The sequence below is a fragment of the Pholcus phalangioides genome, unplaced genomic scaffold, assembly GCF_987345545.1.
Source record: "Pholcus phalangioides strain wild (caught in Gottingen) unplaced genomic scaffold, Ppha-v1.0 ptg000003l_1, whole genome shotgun sequence".
NCBI classification, from domain to species: Eukaryota; Metazoa; Arthropoda; class Arachnida; order Araneae; family Pholcidae; genus Pholcus; species Pholcus phalangioides.
This window is the reverse complement of record NW_028301596.1, coordinates 48,791,496-48,810,798: the sequence shown is the minus strand read 5'-3', so window position 1 is coordinate 48,810,798 and position 19,303 is coordinate 48,791,496. Positions and strand designations below refer to the sequence as shown.

General features: G+C 35.7%; 1 protein-coding gene across 2 annotated transcripts; it reads right to left on the bottom strand.

Moving 5' to 3' along the window:
* Positions 1–850: 850 nt before the first annotated feature.
* Positions 851–17,381, bottom strand: LOC149088754 (18 kDa learning-associated protein of slug). Of its 2 annotated transcripts, none has more exons than XM_089249749.1 (4): positions 17,295–17,381; positions 13,219–13,393; positions 10,132–10,197; positions 851–1,064 (listed from the first exon to the last, which is right to left on the bottom strand). In XM_089249749.1, exons 2-4 carry the CDS (start codon positions 13,361–13,363, stop codon positions 895–897), a joined length of 381 nt encoding a protein of 126 aa, XP_089105875.1. In that variant the 5' UTR covers positions 13,364–13,393; positions 17,295–17,381; the 3' UTR covers positions 851–894. The 2 variants fall into 2 exon arrangements, with proteins under 2 accessions (XP_089105875.1, XP_089105882.1); XM_089249756.1 differs by having other exon boundaries at positions 16,600–17,348.
* Positions 17,382–19,303: the final 1,922 nt, after the last annotated feature.

Here is a 19,303-nt window from a genome sequence, read left to right as displayed (position 1 = left end):
TTTCTCAACATAATCTCCACCAATATTTATGCACTTGTCCCATCATTTTTTTCAGCGCATCAAATTCTTTGTGGACTTCATCTCGAACATCTACAAATTGTTTGCCTCCAAGATGGTTTTTAGCGGACTATACAGATGAAAATCGCTCAAGGCTAATCCGGGGCTATAAGGTGGATGTTTTGGGATTCTAAAAGGAGTGCTGCTGGCCCATTTCCAAAATTGAAGTGAACATGTGAATGCCTAATAACACTATGATGTTCTATTGAAGCTTTGGACTGCGATTCCGAGAAAGTGTCTATTGACCAAAGGAGGAATGATGCTTCACCACAATAATGCCAGTCCTCATACAGCTCACCTTGCACAGAAGACAGTTAAAACAATTGGTTGGAAACTTCTTCAACATCAACCTCATAGCCCCAAGCGATTTTCATCTGTTAAGTCCACATCTTGGAGGCAAACACTTTGCAGATGATGAACAGGTTCAAGATGAAGTCCCTACAGAACTTTATGCACCTGGTACTGGGCACTAATAAAATGATGGAATAACTTCATAAATATTGGTGGAGATTATGTGATAATCATCTTTTGACTTAACTCACCTACACAATTACATAAATAATTGCCATATATTACTAGGTCTATTATATTTATGTAGGCTACAGCATATTTTGTTCCATAAAAAAAAATTGTTTTACAGAGTTCATCAATCAGATGTATATGCTCTGGTAAAACTTTGTGCAGAGAAAATTTGTCACATAGAAGTTTGATACACAAATACTGCACCATACATTGGATTACGAATATGTGGCTACGAAAGAATGTGAGACATTCTCCATACAAAGACAAGGCATCACAAAACAAACATTTATTTCGGAAAGCTGTATTCACAAGCTATCACCGCTTCCCTCTCTTTTTGATTTTGCCTTGCTTCTTCTGGAGAGCCTTATGTTTCTTGATAGCCCTCTGGTTCATCCAGACAGGATATTGGCCATGTTCGTTCGTCAACTTTGTCGGGTGATATTTTGGAGCTTTCTTGTCTACATCCATGGTGGCACCTGACGAATCTGCGAAATAGAAGGTATTTGCATTTGAACTTCTACTGTGAAAACAAAGAGGTTTCAGTTCCTTAAAAGACTAGGTCGCTACAGAATTGAGTATGAATGATTTACAATATTTTTAAAAATCAAATCATTATGTCACAAATCATCACCTATGTCCACATGACGTCTGCACATCATTCAACCCCCCCCCCCTCCACCCAAGGATATTATGCTATAATAATGTTGGGAATAATCATGTCAGTGTTTCTCAAAGTGTGCATTGCCAACCCTTGTTGGGGGCATCGCGGTGAGCTGGAGATATTAATTCTTGTGCATCAATTCATTCTTTGAAATAGTTCTTTTATGTGAAAATATCTAATAAATATCCTAGGGAGTTGTGGATGACCATTTATTCGGCAAGGGAGCCACGGGTGACATAAGTTTGAGAACCACTGGGTTACATCAATCACTCGCAGAATTACTAGCAAATTAATCAGGCTGTTTCATAAGGATCAATGTCGTACACATGTACAAACATACAGATACCATCTTTGTTTAAGTAGTCATAGGCAAATAATGTCAATTTGAAGAATGTAGTAATGACTATCGTCCTCGTTTGGTAATTTTCACTGCACCCATCATATTATGTACACATGTTGATAGTTCGAAAAAAACATAAGTTTATAGCGGATTCTGGAATGACTACTTTTCTTCCACATCTCTCACTGAGATGTAAAACTCATTGTGGTTGCCATGTGTGATGCAATCTCATATATATATTTATTTACTGCCATAATCTCACTTCTATCAATGGAAACAGTGCATACACAGTGAAATTCCTAACAATTAATTCCCAATATAGCACAATAACATAGCTGCCAACTTAGAAGAATGAGAATTAAGGAAATTTTAACACAGATTTAAATTCAATACAAAAATAAATATAAAGGGAATTTTCGAAAAACAATGTAGAGATTTTTCATCATAGGGGAATTTTCTTCTTTGCAACAATGTGACATCATACAAGCCATAAACGACTAGCTCCAAGTCACCAATCATATCACTAACCAGGAAGCTAAGTTACTTGTCATTACAACTTTCAAATCAATTCAAGTCAGCAAAATAATCACCATGGAGCACAAAATGGGTTAAAGAATGTACAAGTCATCTCGCTGATTTCAGATATCGAAAGGCCGAACTGATACTAGCGATTTGGTGAACTTTGTCTATTTTCCCAAAAATGAATTTTTTTTTGTGAATTGATGCAATGATGACAATTTACATCATGCTTATGATATCATAACTGGGATTAAAAACAAAAGAACATCTTTTTCTGGGTAAATTCTTCAGGAATAATTTTTTTCCAAAAGTAGAAATTTTTTACAATCACGATAAAAATTCAGGAGCTATAAGAATTTTTCAGGATTCCGGGAGATGAAATAAAAATCCAGGAGACTTGGCAGCTATGCAATGACAACTAATGATGTCATTAATACATTCATCTGCAACGACAAATCCTTTCTATTACCATTACATGACAGTTTCACTGTGAATATCAAATATTTAACACGGTTACAAGGGTGTTGACCAGTTTCCAACTTAGCAAATAGAAAACCAGCGTTTTTTACTGCACCATGAGATTGAACATGATTGCTCAAATTAATTCCAAGCATGTCTGAAGAAACAAGGGATTTTAAAACAAGCAGATAAACATTTTTCATGGTAAATGTAGCAATATCAACAAAGAGGCTCCGTAATGACTGGTAATACCCCTAAGATGTTGTACGTCGCATAATTAATGTAGTGAGCATAAAAATTGAACCATATCATCGACCCATGAGAGGACCTAATGGCACAGAGTGCAGCTCACACACCATGGTTGGATTTTTGCCGGGACAGTGGCAAAAATTGGTAAAAATTATTCTTTTTCACTCAAGACATACCAAGCTTGGTTTATCAATTGCAAAATATTCTTTTCAATGTAAAAACTTAAAAAAAAAACATGAAACAAAATTACATGGTATAAAAATGAATATTCAGCAACACCAAAAATATGAAAACATATCCAAATAAAATATGCATCACCCAGATTTCTTACATAAAATTCATATGTAAAAGACCTTATTTATTAATAGAATTGAAAACACATAAATTCAATTTTTGAATTCTATGAATTTTTTCCAGTGGCAAAAAATATTTGCTTTATCCAAATAAATTATGCATCATCCATATTTGTTATAAAAAACTGATAAGCTTACAATTATTTATTCATAAAATTTGAAACTGATAAATCTAATTTTTTAATTCTATGAATTTTTCCCGCTGGCAAAAACTAATTTTGCTGGGGCAGTTTTTACCATAGTTTTTTTCACTGCGGCAAAAGCTTGCTAACCCTGTCACACATAGAGATGTAAAATTCTCAAGAATAATATTCTCTGGAAGGACTACTATTATAAATAACTTGAGAATATTCTTATTCTAATGAGAGAATATTATCCTGTTATTTATATATATAATATCCTTGAAAATATTCTCTGGAAGGAGTACTTTTACAAACTACTGGGGAAATACTCTTATCGAAAATAAGAATTATTCTCAAGTTATTAACTATAGTCCTTCCAGAGAATATTCTTCAGTTACTTATAATAGTAGTCCTTCCCGAGATTATTCTCAAGAATATTTGTAATAACATGCATTATAATAAATAATCTCCACAAATAACTTGAGAATAATTCTTATTATTTTACGATAAGAATATTCTCTGGCAATTTATAATAGTAGTCCTTCCTCCCATCTCTCTTCCTATCAAGAAGACAGGGAATATTGAAGTTTGTAGCCTACAATATTAAAGTTTAAAAGCAAGAAAATTAAACCAACAGGGCTGAATTGCATAACTTGCAAATAAATGTAAGTGATACAGAATTTAAGTGTATGTACATTGAAGAAAACAATGGTTCTGTATCTTCTTAGAATGAAAGCGATTGTATTAGAATAGCTTCTTTGATCAATCAACTTTGTCTTTTACACTTTGTGTGCTTTGAACTTATTTCTGAAAATTTATCTAATTTTAAAATAAATTTAGTGTTAATCTAAAGGTTACTAAAATCTTTATAACCAAACTTTCAAAACCTCTCATCATGACCAAAAAATATTCTGAGAATATTCTCGAACTAAAAGTTGTCATTGGGGGTGAATATGTCAAAAATTGTTTACTTGTAAATGTTTCAGGCAATGAAAACTGATTTATATTTTATATAAACAAAATTAGTAAATCATTAGGAGATCAATACTTTTTTTCTAGAAATACTTTTCCTGGACTGGATGAAATATGTTAGCAGTACAACACTTTCTCTCTCTGTGGTACTGTATTACATATGATTATTCATGATCTTTCATAAGGAGAAATTTTTCTGGAGATATTATACCAATACAAACCTTTAGAAAGAACAAGTTTGTCTTTTCCTGGAATCGAACATAGAGCCCTCTTCCCCAAAGCAGAAAGTTTTGCATCATTCTGTGACAAGCCCCCAGCTGACTGGAAATGTTCTGTGGTAAAAATTCCCATGATAGTGCTTTTTTTACACCTTTCTTGAAATTCTTCCAGATTGTTCTGCGATATATGTCGTAGATTTCGACATATTTTGCTTTTGAGGGGGTGTCCTCTTGCACACCATGCGAGTGCACCAACCAATACACCAGACACACAATAATGTATAATGTATTACAGGCCAGGAAAACATCTTTCTATATATATACTGTCGCCACCTTAGGGAAACAGGGATTAATGCTGTAGTTAAAGGAGGCTGTCATTTCTTCACTTAGAGCATCACACTACTAACATGCACCATAAGGAGCAAAAGGTTGTATCTCCAGTGTATTGGTTAGAGCACTTGAACAGTATGCAAGGGGACCCAAGTTTGATTCCGGGAGAAGGCACAAATAACTTCTCTTTCTAGAGGATCACATTAGCCATAATATCCAGAAAAAAATGCTTGGCTTATGTAGTCACTGTTTTTGATTATAATAATTTTGATCATGTCTGATGATATTGGAACCAGTAAAATTAAAAAAATATTGACACACATTTCAAGAATTTTAACCCCTTGAACTGAAATGATGAGTCCAGTACGCCATGAAACTGTATGTATGAGCAGATGCCTGAAAATAAATTGCAGTTCAGGGAATAAATGTAGCAATATCAACAAAGAGGTTCAATACTACCAGGAATACCTCAGAGAAATTATGCATTGCACAACTGATGTAGTGAGCATAAAAATTGAACCAGATCATCAGCCCACAAGAGGACCTAATGGCACAGAGTGCGGCTCACAATAATTAAAAAAATCGACAGATAAGGCTAGATTATGATTTTCAGAATATGTATCCACTATATAGTTTCTTTTTTTTCATTTCTTATCTAAATTTCTGAATAGTGAAGAGGAAGTGAATGTTTACAGTGTTACATGTAGAGACAGACTTAGATGGCAAAGACACAAGCACAGCAGAATAAGACTAGGTGCAGATTGTGAGAGCTCACTCAAGATTAAAATATAATACAGGAAAATGATGGTTTCATCCCTTAAAATGTGGTCATCATACAACAGTGGTTCTTGACCATTTTTCAAACCTGCATCCCCAGTGCACAATTCGATTTACCTTCCTGCACTTCCTTGGATAATTTGTTTTATATTTGTTGTGGCATTAAGTTTTTTGTAATCAAATTGTACTAATTACCAATTAATAAACTTTTATAAATTCTTTAATTCCTTTTTGGCCTACAGTTAATTTAGTCTTTTTGAAAATTCAAAACTAAGCTAAAAATTATCACTTTTTGGTATTGTTTGGAATTCAAGAGGAAAGATTCAATGAATTGCTTTTTATTATGGATTCCAGTCGAAGAAACAATATTATATACTAGCTATAATACCCGGCGCTGCCCGGGTTTTCTTCAATGAGGCTTTTTTGGATCACGTGATATCTCCCTCTCTTTTTCTTGAGGGACATACAAACCGTGTCCAAGTTAACCAATATGGCGACCTGCGCGATTCATGAAATAAACAAATATAGATTTACACAGAAACGTAGATATGAATAAGTATTTTTCTTTTTTTAAGGGGCGCTAGGTATTTTGATCCCCCCCCCCCCCCGAACTTCAAGTTATCCATCTGTCTGTTCCAGCTTCCAAAAATCCTTAGTTAAAGCTGTGGAATTTTTTCGATGCACTTTTCACGGGCTCATAACTAATTTTAAAATATCCTAACCCACATGAATTTATGCAAATAAATATCAAAAGAGACAATATGGAGACATTAATTTTCATACTTGAGAAGATATAAATGAAATCAATGATATTGCTCGAATATCCAACTCAAAAGTATAGGTTTGGCTAATTACTGCATATTTAATCTCCTGGGCTTCGTATATCTCTAAGCGAACTGAATGTTTCAAAAATCGAGAATTCAATACAATTTTTAAAATTATTGATGGGGCGGAAAATCCCACTAATTTCCGCATTTCTACAGTAAAATCAACAATTTTAGCACTGATTTCTATGAGGATCACCCTTTTCCTGACTCTCAAAGCGATGCTGATGATGATTATGTCTACTCAAAAAGCCTCATTACTGAGAGTATATTGAAAATGTGGCAAACCATTATAAAGGCATAAACTATTATACATATACTAACAGGATTAAAGAAGTGACAAACCGTTGTAAAGGCATATACATGTCTGAAACGCATTGCTAGGGAACCACGGTAATCAAAGTAAACGTTTGGAAAGTGATTGTTCAGGCCCAAAAACCATTGTTGCCGGACAGTTTTTTGCCCATTTGGGGCATTTGCCCTGGGCTGACGAAATTTTAAAGTAGCCTATCGTTCAAGTCGGGTCCCATTTGGTATATATGCAAAATTTGGCGACGATCGATCTAAAATTGTAGATTTGTATGGAGAACATACACACACACACAGAGACAGAAAATCAATTTTATATATATAGATTATATTTTTCTAGCACTTGATAATTTTTGACATTTTTCCTGAATCATGTGTTCACAGCAGTATAAAATCTAAGCAAAGCAAGCTAATAACTAGAGCCCAGAAGTTCAGGCACTAAAAATGGTTGAAATGGGGAGGCAAAAAGACATTTATAATTTATGGAAGGAAGAAAATATAACTAAAACTATGGAGTTAAGGGCCCAAAAACTAACTGAAAAAATATATGTACTTTATCTGTCTACTGCTTTAATTATAGTTTATAATAACTGCATTACCATCCCAGTTAAATTGATTTAAAGCCGAAAATAAAATGTTAGTGGTACCCTCAGGATTGGATCAACAGGGCCACCATTAGCAGATGCGAGATGCGGAGCCCGTAGAGAAAATGATCGGTGCGAATCCATCGAGTTGCAAATAATTCGTGATTATTTGTTGTGTTATTTGGAATAATCGGTACAATTTCTATAGTTGAAACATACAGCTATAACTTGTATTTTGTTCTTACCACATATGCAGGACTCGTTTAAGCATGGGGCCCTGTGTGGTCGCATCTGTCACACACCCTGAGGGTGACCCTGGCCAAATTTAATCAGCATGTTATGTGAAGCAAATTTTTAATTTTTCTCTGCTTTTCTAATATGGGCCAAGTTTATCTGAAACCAAGTCATTCACGTCAAACACCATTTGGTCAAAGCAATGCACAGGGGGAAGCTTTCTGATGATAAGCAATACTGAGAGTTGGAAAATTTTAAAAAGGATAATTCTTTTGTTTTCAATGCTCAAAAGGCTACAGAGGTTTTGTAGATTATGGAATATGAAATTCACTAATAAACTTAAAACTATGTTAAAATAGGCAGTTATGACGGGAAAAGTTCAAAAAGCATTTTTACAAAAACAAAAAACTTTGAAAATACGCAAAAAAAGGGCATTTTGCCTGAACTTCTGGGCTCTACTAACACAAGGTGAGAATATAAACAAACTGCAGAATATTTTAGGCGAAAAATAAACTTTTGCACATATGATACATTTCTTGGGAAAGGAGGAAAGTTAGAAATTGAGGTGCCAAAATGTGTTGGTACGATTCATATTTTTTAAAAAAAATTCACAGTCAATTTTATTATTCTCATCATTTTGATTTTCCCGAATAAATCAGTCAACATTTTGCAATTTTTATTCCCATCTTGGGCACCCCTGGTTAAGAACCATTGCCATACAAGTTTCGATCTGCCCACATTACCCCAAGTCAGTATGTTCAGGATTACTCTTACGTCCCTGTAACATTAAATACATTACACCACAAATTCTAGTGATATCGAAATGAACCCAATTTTGGGAGTTTACTGAAGTTTTTGATTTACGGAATGAACCACTTTAGAATATTTGCAATACAAATAAGTATTTGAAAATAACATGCATTTTCAAGTTCAATAAATGTAGAAACATCAACAAAGAGAGATTCGGTACTGACCCAGAATATCTCAAAGAAGTTATACATTGCACAATTAATGTAGTGAGCATAAAAATTGAACCACATCATTGGCCCATGAGAGGACCTAATGGCACAGAGTGCAGCTCACATAAATTCAAAATATATATAGAGTATTTTTCCGTATATAATCTACACATACAAATTTCGCTACTTTGAAAAAGGATATCATTGTATCGCAGAAACTTATAATTTGCATATGAAAATTTCATTTTTCAAATAATGAGATATTAAAGAATCGAAAGGGTTTAGTCACGTTTTTGTATTAAAAAAAAATGCTGATCTTCCCTTACTCACATTTATACCTATAATAGTGTTTCCTACAGTTTTTTTAAATTCTTCCAGACTGTTCTGATAGCACTGATTGTTCTGCGATTTATGTCACAGATTCTACCACATTCTGTTGGAAAATAAGAGTGCACACATAATCGTTTTTAGAAACATAACATATACACACATTTTTGACAGAAATCTATGAATCACAGGGAGGAAGTGAAAATCTAGTGTTGCCAATTAGACGAGCAATCATGTTGTCGAAGATGCAATTCCACAATCCTGCACCAGATAAATCAATGTTCATCAATCGTCTTTTGATGGTCTTCCATGATCACTTCAAAAACTATTACTATGTTTTCATCAGTTTAGAAGGTCAAGGGTGGCCCTAACTGGGGTTAGTCAACAAGAAAAAATTCACTATTCCTAAATAAGGAAAATCACTCGTAAATTTATATTTTCCTAGAGCAGCTTTCATGTAAGCTATTTCGAGCATTAAAAAATGTTTCCCCATGCCAATGCATGGAAACAGAAAACAGAATTTAACAGCAGCACATTGTTCCACCTCTCCAGCCTTTACAGAAACTGATGAACAAGCAAGAGATAGGCATCACAACGTTAATCAGTGAAGGCTGCCCACAAGATTCATCTAGCAACAGAAGCACGTACTACAACAGACTAGCTCAGCAGAGACAGCCATTTTAGTTTCTTTTTCGATGCCCTTTCTTCATAAATGCTAATTGATGGCACTGTGACAAGATTACACTTTCAGGGGGTCTGCCCAGACATTTTTCATAGGGGCTTGTTTTGTGAAAATGGTTTGGTGAAAAGTAATTTTGTGGGGAGCAAAACAATTTACTAAATTTTATAGAAAATAAATTCAATTTAAAATTAATGATTTCATTAATTTGTACTTCATGAAGGGTCTGTTTTTTGACATTCAGAATTTCATGGAGTCGAAAAACCAGGCCAGAATTTTCCCACTGCACAGACCCCCACCCTTGGATCCTTTCCCCAATAGGCAAAATGCTTGAACGCTTATGAGCACATACGCAGTGACATTCTGAATCTGAAATGGTATATAAAGAATTTGTTTTGTGTGCTCTTTCCATCACCACTGCCCAAAATTTGTTGAGAATCGTACAATAAATTGAACAGTGCAAACTGCCACCTGACAGTCTAGTGGTTAAGGAGCTAGCCTCTGACTGTGTGGGTCTGGGTTCGAATCCCGGTTCAGGCATGGATGTCTACTAACACTAACAAATTCCTTGGGCAGATCTTACCGATCTCTTGGGAATGTGTGAGGATCACATATTTTTCAAAATTATTTACTTACCGGCTTGATCTGTTCTGTTATGAGCATTTTCATTTCCTCTTGCTGATATTTCTTTCTTAGTGGTGACTACAAAGAACAAGAAAACGAAACAAAATTAAAGCATTTCCGCAATACATTTCAATGCTTTCTCCATCTTAATAAAATACCACCTGAACCCAATGATTATCACAAAATGATTGGCTTCATTATCTGTCATTACAAGGATTTGACAAATCAAAAAAAAATTAAGTGCCAAGCTTTTTTTCTTCCCCAGAGAAAAAACTTTTTAGACTTACACCCCCGGACAATAATTGACATCTTTCCATGTTAATCAGGCACAATGATCACGGGTCTGTCCAGAAAGGTTTAGTAGGGTTCTGTGGAAGTTTTTGTGAAAATTTCCCTTATGTTTGTGAGAAATGGTCATCAGTTTTACGGAAAGCAAGTGATTTTTTAGAAAGCTAAACAATCTACAGTGAAACCTGTGTATAACGATAACTTGCCTATAACAATATTTTACTTGATCCCCGCAGAATTCCCATTAAATAGCACAAATGCTCAAACTGTCTAAAACTAAATTTATTTCTAGGTCCCTACAGGGACTGATCTAGACCTCGCTGTTGAGAGGGGTGATTTTTTTTACACTGTGGATAAGGTGACCATACATCCTGCATTGTCCGATTTATTTTCCAGGAAAGTGTTTTTTCTTTGTTCCGACTTTTTTTGAAAAAATACCCCAGTTTTTTCTATTTTTCCGTCAAAGTTCTCTTAAATTTGTTATTTAATCAAAAAAATTGATACAAATAATTTTCAACGAATTTATTGAATGTAATATTATATTTTCATTCCTCTTGGGGGGGTTCCCCCCATAGATCCCTTCCTGGGTCCCTAGAATATCGTTACAGACAGCTGTTTTATTGTATTTAATTTATCACAAAAGAACTAAAATGCCAGATTTATAGTTTCATTACTTTACATTTTCTGAAGGATCTGTTTCTGAGATTCGGAATTTTAAGAAGAGTGGGAAAACAGACCCAAATTTCAGCTTTAGACACCTTGTGATGTAGAGAAATGTTATTTTTCCCAGCATATAAATTCTAGAAATTCAGTGTATTCTTCAGACTTGCATTCAGTAATAACTCGTAGAAAATTTTTAGGCACAATTTTTCAGTCACCATGGTATATAACAGGGGTGCACAGCCTTTTCAATCGGAGGCCCAGATATGCTTCAATTCTGCTACTCGCCTGACAGAAATTTGTACATGTGGAATGGCCACATGACCCATAATTCCACAGGATATATGGTGGCAATATGACCCATAATTCTTCCCTTATTTTCACAGAGGCTTACTTGAATTTCTGAAAATGAGATTCAGATTTATTTTCATGGCTTCAAAATTAATTACTGACAATATATATATTTTTTGTCGCAAATTCGCAACTATACTTGCACTCGATAATTTTGTTGTGATAATTGGTGATATCCCGTATGGATCCCGATTTCCTGTATTTTTATGAATGAATTATGGTCTCTCTCTCAGCCTAGATGATTTATCATTAAGGTTAAACGTCTCTTTTGTGGACACAGGTGAAGAAAAAAATTTGCCCGTAAAAGAGGGGGTATTAATTATCAGTTTAAAATGCACATTTTTAATATACAAGAGGAAATTATTATTTGATCATAAAATGGGGTGACAGCATCTGAAGGGTGTCTGTTAAGAGGGATTTTACTGTAATTGCACTGATACTTTTCTACGGGAGCACTTTTGCAGGCAGCATTTCGCCTGCAAGTCATAGGTTGTGAACCCTGGTATATAGCCTATGATTTCTGAAGCCATGATTATTTCTACATTCTAAGCAAAATTATGCCAAAAGAAAATCAACTATTAAAGAACCCATATACATTATCTTGCTAATTAACTGTAAAGACGATAAATGGACACATTTATTTTTCACTGTGAATTCATCTTTCCCACAGTCCATCAGACAAGAGTTGAAACTCGGGATAGTTAGCACATATGAATTATGATAATACAGTAGCTAATGGTGGAGAAATAACCAAAAAAAAGGAAGTTACCGTTCTATTTTCAGCCATTTTGCACCGTTATAAAATGTACTACAAGAATGACACAAACAAGGAATACAGTGCTGGTCCAGTCAATGAGCCATGCGGTCACGGGACTGAATCAGAAGTTACACCATATATTCTTGTGCCTTATCTTTCATCTAACTTCTCGACATTTCTTGTAATTGATTGTAAATCTTCAAGTGCCGATCCTCATAGAAGTCTGTTCTTATGTGTGCATTTGGGGCTGCTGTTTCAAGGAATTGACATAGGAGTTCAGCTCCAAGAATGGAGGGGGGGGGGGATGTGTTTGGTTCTGTAAAGGAATGAATAAGTCCAGTTCTATGAAACGGAAATGTTTTTTTTCATCACAACCTTCCAGGGGATCTGTCTAGACTTTTTTGTAGGGTCCTGTCTCTGTGAAAAAAATTTATTTTTTTGAAAATGGTCATTAATTTTGAAAATAAGCAATTTTGAAGAAAGCAAAATAATCTAGTCAATCGCAAAACCTACTTATTGTTGTACCTAATTGTACCTATCACAAAAGAAATGAAATGCCAAATTTATGGTTTCAGTAATTCTTATTTTGTGAAGGGTTAGCTTTTCAGATCTGGAATTTCGTGAAATGTCTGGAAAACGGACCCAAACTTTGGCTGGACAGATCCCCGCTTTCACAAAATCTTACATAACTAGTGAAAAAAAACCAACGACAGCATAGATAAGGAAGAGCTGAGGATGAAATTTTTGTAGCACGAATAATCTAGGTTCTACTGTATCTCAATTCTTTTTTCTATCACTATGAAGATAACGATTAAAAGAATAAAGTTCATGCATGTAGTTGAAAAGAAAGATCCCACTTGATAATTAGGGGGGTCTGATAGATTTCTTGAATGTGCTTCGGTATCAAGGGAGCAGACATTAATTTTAAAAAAGTGTTTGAGATGAAAGAGTCAGATAATACAGGTTGTGCAATACTGATTGCACAGTCACACACCGATTTAACCACTACTACATTACACACTCTAAGTAAGTGTATTGGTCACCTGTGCAGATATCGGACATGTCTACGTCCTTATTATCGAGATTGCTTAGGACCATTTTCAGTTTCTTCAACTCCTTCGCTGCATACCTCTCCCGCTTGATGACTTTCATTTTCCTCTTCCATTTGCTCCTCAAGCCTTTCGCCATCGTTATATGGGAATGTGTTGATCAAAACGACTGAAAAAAAATCAATAATTTGTAAAAAAACATGAAATTTTTCACATGGATGTTTGAAGAGGAAAAAAGAGCAAACATTTCGGCATGTTAGGCAATGTCACTTCTTTGGTAAAAGCTACCTTGACCTTGTGTGATAATACACATGGCAGGGTTTAAGCTACAGTCATATTTTTTGCGAAATGCAAAAGAAAATTGTAGAATGCGAAAGAAGTAGTAGACATTTTCCAAAAAATGTGTACAGGAGGTACGAAACGAGTAGACATCCAACCATCAATCATTAAATTAGCATTGTAGCATTTTGCTAAAGCTTTTCTGCCCATTTTTGTTTTTTGAGAAAAGGATCTTTTATCCAGCTTAAACCCTGACACACAGTAAGGGGTGGATCTAAAGCTCGCTGTTGGGAGGGGTTATTTTTCAAATTGTTGTGGACAGAGTGCCCATACATGTCCCACATTTTCTCCCATATTTTCCGACAGTCCTGGTTTTGTTTTTTTTTTTCTCCATCCTGACTTGAAAAAAATGCCCTGGTTTTTTCAGTCAAGTTTTCTTGAATTTATTTAATCAAAAACATTGATACAAGTGGTTTTCAATAGATTTATTGAATGCAATGTTATCATATCTGTATTTTGCTTGGGGGTAATCACCCCCCCCCCCCCAATAGATCTGTGCCTGTACAGACTGAACCTAAATTCATAACTAAATTCATAAGACAAACTTTAAAAGCTGACATAAGACACATTTGCACTTTCTTTGTGAAAAACGGCAAAAATACATGGATGTGCAGATGACAGAACAAATGGTGCAATACACTAGGAAAACACAAAAATATGCAGCGGGATCATGTTACAAGTTTCTACCAACACGAAATGGCCCTATTCGATTAACCTTTTAATGTTACATCAGTTTCATTAATCGAAAAATTTATATATAGGCTATTAATATATGTATTGTTCACGACAGCATTTCCCGAAGGTGTGAGATTATAAAACTTGATTTACAAAACACAGATTCCCTTCTTTGAGCACTCGTGTCATAAATTCAAATTTGTTTAATCATTTGCTAATGCCGTTTCTATGGACATGGGCAAGTTTAACAAACATACAGGAAAAACTGTTTCGTGAATTTTTTGGTCAATATCTCTAAACTGAAGGATCAGAATAATAAAAATAAGGAAATCAAACTAAACTTGAATTCGTCAGGTAAAAGGTTAATGCAGCCCAAAAAAAAAATTGCTCCTGGGAAAACCCAGCTGCCTAACTCTTAACTGGCGTTGTGAAAATTCTGTGCATAACTGCATCATGGGGTAATTTTGACCCCAGCAAGTATTAATGCATTTAAAAAATAAACGAAAAGAGTCTTCATAAAAACAATGAATTTTTTTACACAACTTCATTTTGCTATCGATTGATTAACTGAACGATTTTCGAGATTTCTTTAATTATTTTCTCAAAAAAGGGTCTTTTACTGAGACATGCATTCGAAGAAAATGGCGGGATACATGACTTTTGGAATTTTTTTTAATTGTATATTAAATCTTTTGGGCATAATTTTCACAATTAAAAAATGAACCGATATGATTGAAATGTACTCAGAAAATAAAACTTGAATATTAAAATAATATTTAGTATATTTTCACAAACACCAAAATTGGTCTTATTTCAAGTCCGAAACCACTGTATTTGCAAACACCACCATGACATGTTAGTCACACAGATCTTATGTACAATCAGAGCCAGTTTTGGACATTTCTCAAGTGGATTTTGATAATAAAAAATTGCCCTAGTTCAGTTTGGCTCCCAAAAAAAATTACCCCCTCCGCTTGCCACCTCACGCGAATGTATGCTTCACAAGATTCAAGATCCAAACCAATAAACAGACTAAAGCGTGTGTGGGGAGCCAGTCCCTTTCTCGTGACATATTATATGAAGTATGATTACAGTTAAGATCACGAAGTTATATTATATCGATCATTTCTTTATGTGAACCAAGATAATCACAATTTCACGATAGTGGAGCACTGTGGCCCCTCTCTGCGGTAACGTCCAATGTCTCGCCATGTTCGTGCTTTGGGATGAAAATTATAATTTATTAATGCATTAAAAATATACTATCAGGCTGTTAGTCAGAGGGGTTTAGGAAGACCAACCCCCAATTATAATTTATTTAAAAATATAAAATCAAAATAAACTATAAATCATAATTAAAAATACTGCAATGTAATCATTGGATTGCTCATCATTGTCATGGGATATGGTGTTATTTCGGTTGTCAATGCCATTCACAGTGAAATGGATGCACGATTATATGTTTAGTTAAGAGGGTTGCAATTAATATTTCTGCTGTTTTGCACCAACAGAGTATTTCTCTACAAATTTCATCAATCGTACCAAGAGGAACTACTTTAACTGAATAGTATCAAATAATTCAGAGATCATTAAAAAAAATTACAACCGATGTGATGACCTGTAACTTCTGGATCGTAAGTCTGACGCTCTATTGACTGCACCAGAACCAATTGCCAATTAGTAATTGGTTCCAATGGAGTCAACAGTTATTACAAGCATTACATAGAAGCAAACTTCACAGAAGGTTCACTATACATACGCGCACATTCCAACACGTACCAATTCGTTAGAAGTACTGCAGAGGAATATGAACAAGTTACATATCTGGTTTAGTAGTAGTCAACAGCACAAATAGGTCACGAGAGAGTAGCTTGCCCCACACATGCGCTTTAGGCTATTCATTGATCCATGTCCCAATCCATAGCCACTACTGTCATGAGATGGGGTCATTTTGATTCCCCACGGAATCTCATATCAACAATATAGAGGGAAGAAAAAGTGGAATAACATCATAAATTTGTAAAACACGTGTAAGCAACTAGCTTGAAAGGTAATGGAAATAAGATGGTCCAGATCAGTGATTCCCAACGTGGGTGATGGAATATTCCAGGAGAGCAGTAGAAGCTACAGGTATAACATAGGATCCTATGGGTTAGATTGCTTTGAAGGCGATGGGAGAAAAGAAGGGGATGATGGGGCAAAAAAAGTTGGGAAATAACTATTATACATATTATTAAAATCAAATAATAAAAAAAAACATGTTTTGTTTTCAAATACTTATTAAAGCCGAGTTTTCCTAGGAGCAGGTTTTCTGTGCCGCATGCAACATGAATCGCCCAGCGCGACACGCCGTCCACTCACCAATAAGAAAAGCAGCGTGACTGTTTTCCTACACACAGCGCAATATGCCTGACGACAGCGCTTTACGTCGGACATCATTGGCGGACTGCTTCTGGAGGAGTCAAATGCGTCGTTCGCCGCGGTTTTGACAATATTCTCTTCACTCTTGTGTATTTTCTTTTCCGTCCCTTCAAACCAGAGCATGCAGACGACAGAGTAGCTGATGCCAAAGCCATATACTTTATATCGCCGCCCTGATCTGATGCGCCTCGCTAGGAAAACACAAACGTGTAGCGTGATTACGTAACACGTTTCTGTCAGCGCGAAATAGTCTAATTCGGTTCACGCTGCGCAACAAACCTATTCCTAGGAAAACCCGGCTTAAGGTCGGGCGTGATTGGCCGACTGCTTCTGGACGAGTCAAATGCGCCGCGAGTTTTGCCGATATTCTCTTCCCTCTTGTGTGTTTTCTTTCCCTTCAAACCGGAGCACGCAGACGACAGAGTAACTGATGCCAAGGCCATATACTATAATATAGCCACATCTGATGCGCCACGCTAGAAAAACACAAACGTGTAGCGCGATTATATAACACGTTGCTGCCGAAGCGAAATTATACAGTTCGGTTCACACGGCGCAAAACACCTATTCCTAGGAAAACTTGGCTTCAGTGAGTAATTTTGTTTCAGCAAAATAGATGAAATATTAATATTCACCTGGTTTATACATACAACCACGTGAAATGCGTGGACAGGAAGACCTCGTACGACTTTGACCAACTTTCTTTTTTTTTTAGATGTTGCCAACACAAAACAACTAAGTTGGCAAAGTACTTTTTTTAGCAAAACTTCGCAGAAAATTTTTTTTTTAATTTATCACTCGAGAATTTATTAGTCAAACATTTATAAAATTGAAATTCTTGTTTTTGCATTCAAATTCCATGAGATATAATAGAAAATCATTAAAATGTTGAAGTTGTTGTGGCGTCATCTGTGGAACAAATACTACAACAATCTAAGAGGGTTGAAATACCTATGTTTATTTCCATGCTAAATTTTCTGATATTCCATGAATGAAAAATCGATATAAACACCTGAAAAATAAATAACAAAATATATATATTTCTCAATAATTTTAAATATTATCACTAAACAGTGATTCCTACTGATTATGAGCAGTTAAAAATCTTTTTAGGTTTTTTTCAACGGTATATTTGTTAGTATGACTTTTACCGAGTAGATGTCACTGTAAGCCCGATTTGTAAATATATTAAAAAATTTATTTTATTATCAGCAGGATTAAAATATAAAAGAGGATTTTCGTAATTACTTTAAATATGTTTCTGTCTCATTTGATCAGTCTCAGCATTAAAAATTCATTATATTGTGTGAGGCAGGAATTTGTTTATTTTCACTTATTATTTGTTTGATTATCACTTACTTATAAACAAATTATGAAATTCTGATTTAATTATAAAATTCACATGATTGTCTTTGTAATGTCAATCAGGGGCGTTGCCAGAAATTTCGTTCTGGGGGGGACCACTTTCATTTCGGGGAGGACCAAAGTAGAATAATAGATTTGGCCAGCTTTTTCCCCTTTTTCGGTCATTTTCTCATATTTCGAGGGAGGACAGATCCCTCATACCGTTATGCCCTTGATGTCAATGGGTAAATTATGAATTGGATATTCCCAGAGTTGGCAGGGCAGAAACTACGACTTTTACCCCCCCCCCCCCCAACAACTTTAAAATTCGATAATTTTATAACAGTGTTCTTTGTTCTCGCCTAAATATGCCTCTCCTTGATTTTGCCGCCCGGGCAGATGCGGCCGCTCCCTCTAGTTCTGGCCCTGGTAGTTGCCATGATTTTTTTTTGGGGGGGGGGGGTGTCTTCGGTCTCCGTGAAAGACACCCCCCCCCCCTTCCTCCCGAAACAATTGAAAAAACAAAATTATTATTTTATTCTTTAATTCTCAAATTACCCCTCAAATCGGGATTCTCAAACTGAGCGCCGCGGGGTTCCCGGCCCTTGAGCAATTCTGATCTGGTGCAGTTCCACATCACTCACGTTACCAGCGGCACAGTTCCGGTTCACTCAAGCGGCCCACGGCACATTCCTAAATCACTTAAGTGATCAACAGTACATTTACAGATCACCCAAATGACCCACGGCACATTTACAGATCTTTCAAGTGACCCGTGACACGTTTTCAAATCAATAAAGTGACCCGCACTCTCCTTATGGTTGAGCACCCGTGTCTTAAAACCTCCCAGGACCGCAACATGGGCAGAGATATGCCCCCCCCCCCCATCATCAAAGGTAAAGCCGGCTGATCTAATGTATTTGGGTATATATGAATTGACATTAGGATGATCATCATCGTGCCCCTTCCCCCAGGAATCATCGTATTCCCCCAAACTTCCAAGTCCATCTCCGTCTATGGACCGCAAGAGCATCATATGTCCTCAGGTTGAAAAGATCTACACTCACTGCAGTAGTGGTTCTCAACCTGGAGCCGTATGCCCTTGAGATCCTGAGGTATTCTAGAGGGGCCACCGATAAAAATGAAATTGAAGGGAAGTTATGGCAGATGATTAAGGGCAGGGCTGCAACCAAATACTTTTTCTGGCAAGCACGTATTTTGGTGCCTCGTATAATGTAGAAGGAGCAGTTAAAAGGTGAGTTTTTAGTGCCCCATTCAGTCCAGTGCCCGGGACACCAGA